The 12,712-nt window shown below is 49.5% G+C and overlaps 1 protein-coding gene across 1 annotated transcript; it reads left to right on the forward strand.

Moving 5' to 3' along the window:
* Window positions 1–5,691: 5,691 nt before the first annotated feature.
* Window positions 5,692–12,711, forward strand: LOC107120589 (mast cell protease 1-like; the record flags this gene model as incomplete). Its single annotated transcript, XM_015423317.1, has 5 exons — window positions 5,692–5,789; window positions 6,914–7,061; window positions 7,284–7,425; window positions 8,828–9,082; window positions 12,556–12,711. Coding segments are annotated over exons 1-5 (768 nt in total), but the record flags the coding sequence as incomplete, so codon positions are not given.
* Window position 12,712: the final 1 nt, after the last annotated feature.

The following is a 12,712-nucleotide window of genomic DNA, read 5'->3' on the forward strand; positions in this document are numbered from 1 at the left end:
CCTGGAGGCTGGCAGCCTCACAGCTCCAGACGTCTCATGATGGTGCATGTTAAATGCTGCTTTCTCTCATCCCGGCCCCTCATTTGCACACCCACATGTCCCCAGGGCTGCTGGGGACCCAGCGGCCCCTGCAGGCCTTCATAAGGGGTTGACCCCTCTGAAATTGACCAAATCAGCTTCCTAGAGGGATATGCTAGCAGCCTAGCCACTGCAGCCAGAGCCGGTAACCGCCCCCCCACACACACTGCCTTTGGTGAGGCAGCCCCTGCCAGACCTTCCCACCCACGCAGGCCATATGAGGGGCTGGGACACCACCGGGGCACGTTCCAGAGTGAGGAGGAGGAGGAGGAGGAGGAGGAGGAGGCTTTGCAAAATGGTATACTCGACCATATAAACCTTGAGGAGCCAGCAATTAGCCAGCTACTCATTTGAAAGGCTGTTTGAAGCCCCCCGGGACCAAAGGTTCTGTGTGTTCTGTGTAAATCTAATCTTGATTTTATTAAAACTCGGATGTGCCCATACATCTTCCTTCTTTCAAAATGAACTCTTTTATGCTTAATGAGAGTTTCCTGACTTATCTGAATCCCTGGCACGGGATCATAGCCACTGCTATGAAAGTACTTGGCCTTCATCTATATACAGAACGTAAATTTGCTCATTAGGAAAGAAAATCTTCCCGTCTTTTCGTGCCCGGACACCTCCCTCTGCCGCAAAACACCCCCCCCCCGTCCCCAGCTGGGACTTGGGAGCAGTGTTCCCTCTAAGCTGAGTCAGTGTGAACTAGCTCACAGTTTTTTGGCCTCCGGCTCACACATTTTTGTCTTAGCTCAGGAAGGGATGGCACCAGAGCAAACTAATTTATGCAGCAGCCATATCACTTGCTTACAACTTGAATGCCAGGAGCTCACAAAGTAAAATTTTTGCTCACAAGACTTCACAGCTTAGAGGGGAAATTGCTTGGGAGCTCCCTTCAGTGTGTGCCTCGCTGATGTGTTCTTTTGACTGGTGGGGGGGTGCCTGGCCTTTCCCTCCCCCCTCCAGCCTGCCTAGCAGACTCTTCACCCTCCTTCCCACTAGAGGCCACAACGAACACAGACACCCGTGTCTTCTCGACTCAGACGCAAGCCAGCGGTTAGGGTGAGAGGGCAACGCTTCGGGACACTGCGCCGAGTGCTCCATTTCCTCCAGGGGCACACAGACGGCTGGTGGCTCAGCAGTTGGGACGGATACTCTCCCTGTTGGATTGGCACCTGCATTAGGAGGGACATGGAGGAGCAGGCATCGGCCTTCCCTGTTGACTGTTTTGCCAGGCATGGGTCTTTTAAGTGGGGCTATCAGGTACATCCCCCCCCCAGGTGCTTCAAGGCAGCCAGGCAGCTCTCCCCCCCCCCCGGACCCCATATCGAGACCTTCCTCTCCTCTCTCTCCTTCACGTCTGTTCCGGCAGCAACTGGGGAGGCCACTTCTTCAGCTGCACCGGGGCCATCTGTTCCTGCAGGGAAAAGGTTCTGCCATCACATGTCATCACTCAGCACCCAGGTCAGCCGCCCTTCCCACCTGCTGCAGTTGGAGGGGGGGGCAAGCCAACTTGTGCATCAGGCAGGACAGTGCTGGGCAGTGTTCCCTCTAAGCTGAGTTAGTGTGAGCCAGCTCACAGTTTTTTAGCCTCCAGCTCACACATTTTTGTCTCAGCTCAGGAAGGATGGCTCCAGAGCAAACTAATTTATGCAGTAGCCACGTCACCCACTCATAACTTTAATGCCAGCAGCTCACAAAGTAGGATATTTGCTCACAGGACTCAACAGCTAGAGGAACATTGGTGCTGGGGTGTCCCCTTCGGCCAACTGCCCTGGGGTCCTTCCTGCAGAAGGTCCCAGGTTCGACCCCCATCACCCCCAGTCAAAAGGAACCAGCCGTAGGTGACGTGAATGGCCTCTGCCTGAGACCCGGAGAGTCACTGCCCATCCGAGTACACAACACTGATCTTGTCAGACCGACGAGCCGACTCAGTATAATGCAGCTTCGTGTGTTTGATTGCCAAGGGGAAGTGTTGTGTCTCAGACAGTGCGGAGCGCCTGCCTCGCACGCAGAAGGTACCAGGTTCAGTCCCTGATGTCTCCAATGGAAAGAATCGGATCGCACGACATGATGTGAAAGAACTGTGCCTGAGCTGTTCTCAGACGTATTAGTTCCCCCTGCTCAGAATCACAACAGAGAATCACAGCTGTTCCACATTAGAATAAATACCTATTTCTTTTTTTTCTTTTTTTTAAACACCTTAAAAAGTACTTATCAAAGATAAATATGGAAAAACAAAAACAATTCAGTTCAGGATTGTATTTTGAACAAAATGCCAAAAAAAAAAAAACAACCATTAGTTCTACTGAAGTTTTACACCCCGGAAGAGAGCAATTGAATGGTTTCTAATATAATTGCAGAAATCCGTGAAGCTCTGGAGTGTTTTTAATCTAGTTGTTAACAGGCATGCAAATAAAGATAGCTGGCATGAAACTTTGAGAATTAAAATTGTGGTATTTTTTTGTGTTTGCGGAGTGGAATTGTAACATTATTATATTTCCCGTGCTATTTGTAAACTATTTTTGTGAGGCTTTGGAATTCTGAAATGTTTTCTAAAGATTTTTTTTTTTTTTAATAATGCCATAGGATAAAATTCAGAAGTATTCAAAAATGCCACCCTGAAAACATATCATGCAAGCCGTTAGTGTTAAATGTAAAGGAAAAGATAGAAACAGCCTGTTATTACATTCGTTGGCGATAAGGTACTAGGTGAATTCCCCAAGTACTTGAAATTGAATCTTCAGTGATCACTTCCAAATTTTGCTTAAACCTTACTTTAGGTAAACTAGTAAAATGTGGTTTACACTAATTTCTGACTAAACTCAACTCACAGGACAATCCTAAGAACAGGATTGATAGATGCTAAGAATACATGACTGAGGCAGACTCGGGTATAGACAAACAGGTATGGCAGTCCTGTGACGTCTAGTTTTGCTCCCAGAGTACCCAGGGACTTTTTAATGGGAAACAGAAGCAACCACTGTGTCAAACCTCACTCTGCTCTGTTTGCCATAAAGGTTGGGGGGAGGGAAATTCCTGAGGGGAGGGGAGCGAACGCTGTGTGTGCGAACCTTTCACTTCTAGAGGCTGTGACTTTCCTGAAGACGCCTTCCTCCCAGAGGAATGTCCTTGAAGCTTTTGGTGCTAGCTTGTGCTCATAGATAACGGGATCATATATTCCCAAGAAGGGGGAAAGGATGGCAACGGCTAGGCAGGATGACTGTGACGTGTGATTGGTTGGGGGGGGAAAGGGGCCTTGCAGAGGTCGATTCGGGGGGATCGCGGGGGATCGCAGTTCCCCCGGGTGAGGTGCGGAGGGCAGGACACATGACGAAGCCCCGCCCTCTGCTTCCGGCCGCCCCGCTTCCGGCCCTCATTCAGCCAGGAGGAGGCAGGAGAAGAGGGGGGGTAAGTTGCTTCCTCCCCGCCTCTCCCCACCCCTGCCTGCCTGGGGCCAGGGAGGGCCTTGGCGGGGCTTCCTCGCACTCCCGCCGGCCTTGCAGGTCCACGGCCGGGCCCCTGATGTCAGGGGGCGTGGCATATGCTAATGAGTTATGCTAATGAGTTCCCCTAGCTCTTTTTCTACGAAACGACCCCTGGGGCCTTGTTTGAATTACCTATATCTGTTCAGGTAGCCGCCAAAATGGTTAGTTCTAACACAGTGCTGTTCTGATCTGGATTATGCATATCTCTCAATAAACAAAACACTGCCAAAGAGAGTGTTGTTGAGAGTAACTTGACCAGGAGTCTGACACACTGCCAAAGTCTGATCCTCGTTCTGGGTCTGGGAGCTATGAGCCTCGGCTCAGAAAACATATTCCCTAGACAAACTGTAAAATTAGACTGTTAAGCAACTATTTTTTTGGCATGAGATAATTGTTCCTTCCTTTATTCTGATGCCAGTCCCTCTTTTGACTCTCCTATTGTCTGATGTTTTGCCATATCTGCATTGGGTTGGTCTATAGCCACCTCCTCCTGTCTTCTGTACCCGATATCCCATGCCTTAAATGAGCCCCAGTCTCCCCCCCCCGCCATGTCCCAGCGATTCCACTTCACTCGTAGTGCAGGGGCACAGTCTTTCTGCATATGGGATCTTTTTATATCTCTCTTCTGTCTTGCTCCTGCAGAGTGCAGGAGGTTGGACTAGATGACCTGCAAGGTCCCTTCCAACTCTAACATTCTGTGATTCTAGTGCCATTGACAGCATAGCCACACATCTAGCCAGGGTAAATGCTCTCCTATAAGGGGGAACTGGCTAACATATTGGGCCATGGTCATAACATGTCTAAGCTTCATGGGAGCCTTAAAGTTTAGAGATTTCGTTCAATCTTGTTGGTGCTCTAAGTCTCGAATCCTTTGTTTAATAATGCACTTCACCTGATCACTATTCTGAATCCAAAGGGCACAGGGCGAAAGTCTCAACTGCTCTCAACCATTCACATCCACCTTGGCTTGTGGAGGTCTTGGGTTATTACCGGAAGGAGGCCCTTTTGATTTGTGTGAACCTTAAGAAGAAGAAGTAGAAGAGATTGGATTTATACCCCGCCCTTCACTACCCAAAGGAGTCTCAGAGCTGCTTACAAACTCCTTTCCCCTCCCCTCCCAACAACAGACACCCTGTGCAACGTTCCCTCTAAGCCGTGGAGTCTTGTGAGCAAAAATTCCACTTTGTGAGCGACTGGCATCAAAGTTGTGAGCGAGCGACTTGGCTACTGCATAAATTAGGTTACTCTGGAGCCCTCCTTCATGAGCTAAGACAAAAATGTGTGAGCCAGAGGCTAAAAAACTGTGAGCTAGCTCACACTAACTCAGCTTAGAGGGAACACTGCCTGTGAGGTAGGTGGGGCTGAGAGAGCTCTGACAGAAACTGCTCTTTTTCAAGAACAGCTGTGCCAGAACAATGGCTTCCCCAAGGTCATCCAGCAGGTGCAAAGTGAGGAGTGGGGAATCACTCTATGGCATTGGACCATGCTGAGGCCCTTCCCCTCCCTAAACCCCACCCTCTCCTGGCTCCACCCCCAAAGTCTCCATCCCAGACCTGGCAACCCTACCACGGATCCTGAAGGGGTTTTTTATCATTTTCTGGGTGTGGAGCAGGGGGTCACTGGGGTGGGCATGGGGGGAGGTATTGGTGAATTTCCTGCATTGTGCAGGGGGTTGGACTAAATGACCCTGGAGGTCCCTTCCAACTCTGTGATTCTAAATGAGGTTGATAGATGCAGATTTTGCCAAAGCTAAATTCCAAATGAAATTGTGGGATAAACACTGGGAATGGAAGAGGACATAGGCCTACTCGGGTGGCCGAATGGACTGTGGCTTTTTTGGGCTGAGCGGGACGGTTCCATCAGATCATCCCAGAGGAGAATCAAGAGGGCACCAATTACCCCCGAATGCGCAAAAAAACCCAGCTTTCTTTGCAATAACCTGTCATTCCCATAACTTCTCTCCACCACCCCCAAGTCCTCAAACTGATTGTCATTGTCTGTAACCGCAGAGATGGCAGATATACAGCAGGCTGGGAGATCAGATGGTTTCCCCTTGTGGCTTCAACGGTCACTAACCGGTTGATAAAATATGAAGATGGGAGCAAGACAGATCGTGTTGCAACAGCTTTCGAAGAGCACCAAAGGGGAAGGTGACAGAAATGGAGCAGCCCCCAAGTCTGGGCTTCTTCTTCCTTGCACTCTTGGCTGCCCAGGTGGGCTCTGGTGGTGAGTAGCAGATTCCTGGCTGTAATGGATGTAATGGCTCCCATTTTGACCCTGTGTTGTTCTACATACAATATATCAATAGCTTTCTAAAAGGGCAAAGTAGGGTGAAACTGGGCCAGAGTATCTCAGTGTGCAGAGGCAGTCTACCTCGGGGTACCAGAATATCAGGGAAAAGCTAGTGCCTCCACCCCGGCTTCTGGACTGCTTAAGAGGCATCTGGTGGCCACTGTTGGAGAAAGCTGCACCAGATCGATTTTTTAATCTGATCCAGTGTGCCTGGTGTCTCGCTCGGCAAAGGTTGGGTGGGTGAACCAAGCCATTCTGCAAAGGGGAGAAAGGCCACAGCATATTTATATCATTTTCCAGAGCCAGTTATTTTGTTGCTCGTAATGCACAATTTTATTGATGGAATTCTTTAGCGCATCTAGAGGTGGAGCACACAACAGTTTGAGGGCTTAAAAAAAGGGCGCTCATTTGTGCAAGCTGTTTTCAGAAGACAAATTCAAGAAATGCCAAATGGAGCTTTGTTTGTTGTAAGCAGCCGACCTCCAGCTGCTGGGAACATGGATAATGCAAAATACCTTGCCTGCGAGTTTCCCAAGGCTTTCCCAAGGGGGCTCCCTTGTGGCCCCTTTTGTCCAGCCATAGTTGCACGATGGTGTAGTGGTTAGATATGGAAAGTAAAGGTAAAGGTTTCCTTTGCTCGGTCTGTAGCTCAGCGTCTTAACCTGTGAGCCACCGCACCCCCTAGATATGGGAAAACCAGGTTCAAATTCCCACTCCGCTATGAAGTTCACTGGATGATCTTGAGCAAGTCTCAGCCTGAACTCCCTCACAGGGTTGTTCAGAGAATAAAGCTAAGAGGAGCAGAAAACCACATGTACATTACTCTGAGCTTCTCAAAAGAAGGGTGGGGTAAAAAGGTATTCGATAGATATGAATGGCTTTAGTCTGATCCAGGACCAATGTTCCCTCTAAGCTGAGTTAGTGTGAGCTAGCTCACACTAACTCAGCTTAGAGGGAACACTGTCCAGGACATGAAGGTCCTAATGAACTGGTCTTGCTCCAAACAAAACATGACCTATGCTTTCAAGAGGGGCCAACCATTCAGTCATGTATTCCAGGCACTCTACGCAGCCGGATCGTTGGCGGGCACGAAGCCCCACCACACTCTCGACCCTATGCAGCAGCTCTGAAAGTGGGTGGATATTTTAACTGCGGGGGCTTCCTGGTGGCCCCTCAGTGGGTAATGACCGCAGCTCACTGCAACGGGTGAGTCGTCTTGTGGAGTCCAAGTAATAGTCAACATCTGGATGGGATGCGGCCTGGGAAAGGGGGAAAGGACTGAAAGAGGGTGCACATTGAAGGTTCCAGTGTGCATCATGAATGTGCCCCAGGTGGTAGCACACTAAATTATCCCTTAGCATGTTCTGAGCCACGGCTAGTGAATTTGGTCCAAATCAGCTTTTTGTCTTCCTGTTATTTCCCCCCAAGAGACATCCTTGTCATTCTGGGAGCTCATGACCTGAACGCTGTAGAAGATACCCAGCAAGTGTTCAGGGTTGAAAGCACTCATGAACATCCAGACTACAAGATACATTATGGATTGCCTTACAATGACATCCTTCTCCTGAAGGTAAGTGGAAAGGTCGCCAGCAGGCACTCCCCCCAACACACACACCCAGAGCATTCTGCAGCATGACATATTCTGCATTTCTCAGTTCTGGGGATCCTTTACAGGGTCAACCCTGGTCCCTGTAAGACTCCTGGCCATGTTACTCTCAACAACACTCTCTTTGGCAGTGATTTGTTCATTGAGATATGGAAGAAGAAGAGGGATTGGATTTATACCCCGCCCTTCATTCAGAGTCTCAGAGTGGCTTACAGACTCCTTTCCCTTTCCCTCCCCACAACAGACACCCTGTGAGGTAGATGGGGCTGAGAGAGCTCTTTCAAGAACTGCTCTTTCAGGAACAGCTCTGGCAGAACTATGGCTTGTCCAAGGTCATCCAGCAGCTGTGAGTGGAAGAGTGGGGAATCAAACCCGGTTCTTCTAGATTAGAGTCCGCACACTTAACCACTACACCAAAACACTACACCAGGTCATAACCGTACTGTGTCAGAACTTAGAATTTTGACGGGGAGACTTACACATCCATTCCCGCCTAGCTGCTGTGTTCCCTACCCCCCCCCCTTTCACCTGGGAAATATACATTATCTACACAAGCAAGCTGGCACCAAAAGTTTCAAGGATGTTCCTCTGGGAGAGAGGAAGGCTTCGTCTTCGAGAAAAGTTACTGCCTCTAAGATAGCACAGGTCACACACTCCACACTCACTCCCTTCCCCCTAGGAATTCCCTCACCCTCCATTCATGGCAAACTGAGCAGAGCGAGGTCTGACAGTCCCTTGCAGGGAGCGACTCCTGAAGAAATCATCCCCTCTTATAATATTACCTTATTTGCAAAAACTCCGGCGGGGGAAGCAGAGTGTTAGAGTTCAAGAGAATTACTTTTATTTGTGAAAAGGGGTAAACTTTGCCAGTTTAAACTGGGGTGGAAGTGGAGGCACATTAGAGGCTTGATCGTCTCAGTGGATTCATGAAGCAGTTTACAGATTCCAAAGCAGATCCGTCATCTTTTCCCTTCTGCCCTGACTCCAGGCACTGCAGAAGGCGCCACAAAGGAACCATGAGCTTGCCAGGAGACATGCGTGCCCTTAAATAGAAGGTCGCACAGGAGGCTGCACGGTGTCTCCCTGAATGAGCCACTTTCCTGACATTTCTGCCTTCCAACCAATTCCTGTTTCTCCCACTTCTCTGCTTCAGGAGTGGTTTAGTCTTCCGATTACTCCCGAAACAGAGTGAAAACACACGTTCCTGTTTGGAGAAGAGGTCACCTGTAGCTTTCCTGCATGCCAGGGTCCCTTCCCTCCTTCAGCTCGCTAAAGCCACTCCACCAGCGGATCACACAGAAGATGGGCTAATGAGAGCAGGTAATTTCCAGCACAAAGGTTCTCCTTTCTGTTTCCTTGCTGGCAGCTGGACCGTGAAGCCAAGCTCAACAAGTACGTCCAAGTCATTCCTTTACCAAAGACCGAAAACGATCTCCCCAAAGAGACAGAATGTATCGTGGCTGGCTGGGGACGCATCGATGACCGGCAGGGAGGCTCATCAAAGCTTTTTGTGACCAACGTCACGCTCCCTGGCCGCAGGAAGTGCCTGCTGTACCTCCCAGAACTCACCGACGGGATGGTTTGCGCAGGAAGCACCTCCAAGATCTGCGACGTCAGCAATGTGAGTGCCGCCATCTTGGTTCTTTCCCCCAATGGGTAGAGCTTAACAACTCCTTGGGGAGGTTTGGAGATGTGACCAGTTATTTGAATAGGTTCTTGGGCGTCTCTGCAACATCCCTTGACATTAAAGTGGTGCAGGGACAAGGTCTGTAGGATTCCACTGTATGAATTTATACAATGGAGTTGTGACTTTCCATTTGCAAAATGGGCTGAGATGCTCCTATGTTGTCTCCCCCACCTATGCCTTATCAGGTGTTGAAATGGCCACATCCAACCCAGGCCCTCTTGGCATTTTAAAATGACATTAAAATGGCAGGAGTGTCCTCATGGCTACCAGCACTTGTGGAAACAATATGGGACAGAGATCAGTTTGGTGGAACACAGATTTGGTTGTACAAGTTTATACAACAGAGTTGTGACCTTCCAACTGGAAAGCTATTTGTCTGAAAGTGGCCCATTTCATATCTTTCTCTGGGCTGTACCATTTCAGATCTCAGAGGGGGAATCACAGAATGGAATGGAGCCCTGCAGTGGGAACAGTTCCCTGCATGCAGAAAACTAGCAGTTCAGGGAGAAGTCTGCATTAGAATCTTTCTTAAGGGCTTTTCATTTTTTTTTAATGATTGGATTTTGCCTTCCACCTTGACAGCCCCTTCCACTCTCCTCACCAGTATGAGCCAGTAGAGTCAAAATATAAGCTTGGCATCTTAGTGAGGAGTAGACATACGTACTTCACCAACCCAAGTTTTAATTTTTGCAAATGTAAATTATTGTATTGGTTTCTTATATTCAAATGCTTCTTGTCATTCAAAGTTTGCTAAACAATTTGTCCGACAATAATTAAAATCCACGCCAATGGGAGAAGGGGGCTCCTCAGGGGGAGCTAGAATTCCCTTCCGTATTGCTGCTATCCCTGATGTAATTTAGATAAGTGGGACTGCGTGAGCTGTTAAATCAGAGAGAAGACTTTTCTGCTGACATTGAAACCTGTCTTTTAAAATATACTTTATTGCGTTTTCTCATAGTAAGCATAACAAGATGAGACAATGTAATACAGTACAATAACACAGATACATCAATAGTCAATAAATTAACCAAAACACATGAAGGCTAATCTAGATACACAGGGGTCGTTTCGTAGAAAAAGAGCTAGGGGAACTCATTAGCATAAGTCATTAGCATATGCCACACCCCCTGACATCACCGGAAGTGTGTCATAAGGCCACACCCCCTGACATTACCGGAAGTGTGTCATAAGGCCATACCCCCCGCCCCCAACGGTCCCGGCCGCTGCTGCCGGCCTTGCAGCTCCACTGCCGAGCCCCATGAGGGGCCCGGCGCTGGACCTGCAAGGTCAGCAGGAGTGCAAGGAAGCCCCACGAAGGCCCTCCCTGGCCCCAGGCAGGCAGGGGTGGGGAGAGGCAGGGAGGAAGCAACTTACCCTCCCTCTTCTCCTGCCTCCTCCTGGCTGAATGAGGGCCGGAAGCGGGGCAGCCGGAAGCAGGGGGCGGGGCTTCATCATGTGCCCCGCCCCACATACCTCACCCGGGGGAACTGCGTTCCCCCGCGTTCCCCCCCGAAATGACCTCTGTTCCTGGCTGAATGAGAGCCGGAAGCGGGGCGGCCGGAAGCAGGGTGCGGGGCTTCGTCATGTGCCCTGCCCCCCGAACCTCACCCGGGGGAACTGCGATCCCCCGCGATCCCCCCCCGAAATGACCAATAAGCAGTGAGTAAACCATATTTGCCCTGTTTCCTTTTCTCCATTTTAATCTGGATATTAAAAAGACTGAAAGATCTTTCAAAAGAGTTCATGCTGCTCCTATGCTGGGATACTTTTATACCCCTGGGGAATCTCTTTTTTCTTTTTCTTTTTTTTTTGCAATCAGCTGCAGCGGAATCAATACCAGGGTTCCAGCTTTATGAACACTATTTGACAAGGGTGTGATCATAAAGCTATCATAGGTAAAGGTAAAGGTTCCCTGGCTCGAAAGTCAGTCGAATCCGACTCTAGGGTTGCGGTGCTCATCTCTGTTTCCAAGCCGAAGAGCCAGCACTGTCCGAAGACGTTTCCGTGATCATGTGGCCGGCATGACTAAACGCTGTTACCTTCCCACTGAAGTGGTACCTATTTATCTACTTGCAATTCCTTGCTTTCAAACAGCTAGGTTGGCAGGAGCTGGAACTAGAGACGGGAGCTCACTCCGTCATGCGGTGCACTCGGGTCTGGAACTGCTGAACTACTGGCCTTCCACAGCCTGCAGTTCAACGTCTTAACCACTTGAGCCACCGCAGCTCCTAAAGCTATTATAGTCAGTTAGAATGTGAGACTTGGACAAAGTTCAACCCCCACTCAGCTCCAAATCTCACTGTGTGACCTGTGGCCAGTCACACTCTCTCAGTCTAACTTACCTCACCTGTTTGCTGTGAGGATCCAGACAGGGAAGCAAGAATCGTGGTATGTTGCTCAGCGTTCCACGGAGAAAGGGCGAAAGCAAAGTGCACTAGATAGAGAGATGTCCTCCTGGATGCCGTCACTGAATCACCCAGAGAGGCAACAGGCACCCAGCTCAAGGGAAACAGTTCTTCTGCATGAGGTGTGACAGATCACAGAATCATAGAGCTGGAAGGGACCACCAGGGTCATCTAGTCCAACCCCCTGCACAATGCAGGAAATTCACAACTACCTCCCCCACCACACCCGCAGTGTTCCATGACCAGAAGATGACAAAAAAAACCCTCCAGGATCCCTGGCCCCAAAGTGCTTCCTGGTCCCAAAGTGGCGATCAGCATTCCTCTGGGCGTGTAAGAAAGGCCCACAGGAACTAAGCACTGAGGCAACCCTTCCTGCCCCCCCCCCATGATCTGCCTAAGTTCACAGAATCAGCAGTGCTGTCAGAGGGCCATCTAGCCTCTGCTGAAAAATCTCCAAAGAAGGAGAGCTCACCACTCAAAGGAAGCCTGTTCCACTGAGGTATCGCTCTGTCAGGAAGTTCTCCCTAATGTTTAGCCGGAAACTCTTCTGATTTAATTTGAATCATTCACTCCCATTTCTAATATGCGCCAAAATTGTCTGCTTGTGAAGCTGAACGGATGGGATGGTGGTCACACTGGAGCACACTGGGACCGATCTCACACAAGAGCTTACACGGGGAAAATCGGGAGAAGCTGCGGGTCAAAATGCGGCCGCGTGGCTTCAAGTGGGAAATTGACAAATAGAAGTGGGGCAAAGGGAGGCGCGACCGTCCGCGGCGCAAGCTTTTGTGTGAGATCGGTCTGGAAGTTGCTTTCCTCTTTGGGTATATCCTTTGGGAAGACAAGAACAATTGATTACCTAACCTTTCTTCTGTGGCACACAGACACCATTAACAGAATTCTGCAAGCATCAAGATTTGTTTAGGGATTTCAGCTGATGGAAGTTCCCCTGTCAAACCAAGGTGATTTTGTGGGTTTGTCTGATATTCTTTATTTTCTCAGGGGGATTCTGGAAGCGCTCTGCTCTGCAACGGGGCTGCGCATGGGGTTGTCTCCTTTGGCTTCCAAGTGCCACCATCGGTTTACACCCGCGTCGCTGCCTACCTTCCTTGGATCAGAAAGGTTATGGGAAGAGTCCAGGAAAGGCAAAAACCCCCTG

This window comes from Gekko japonicus, unplaced genomic scaffold (assembly GCF_001447785.1).
Source record: "Gekko japonicus isolate JY-2015 unplaced genomic scaffold, Gekko_japonicus_V1.1 scaffold1449, whole genome shotgun sequence".
NCBI lineage: Eukaryota > Metazoa > Chordata > Lepidosauria > Squamata > Gekkonidae > Gekko > Gekko japonicus.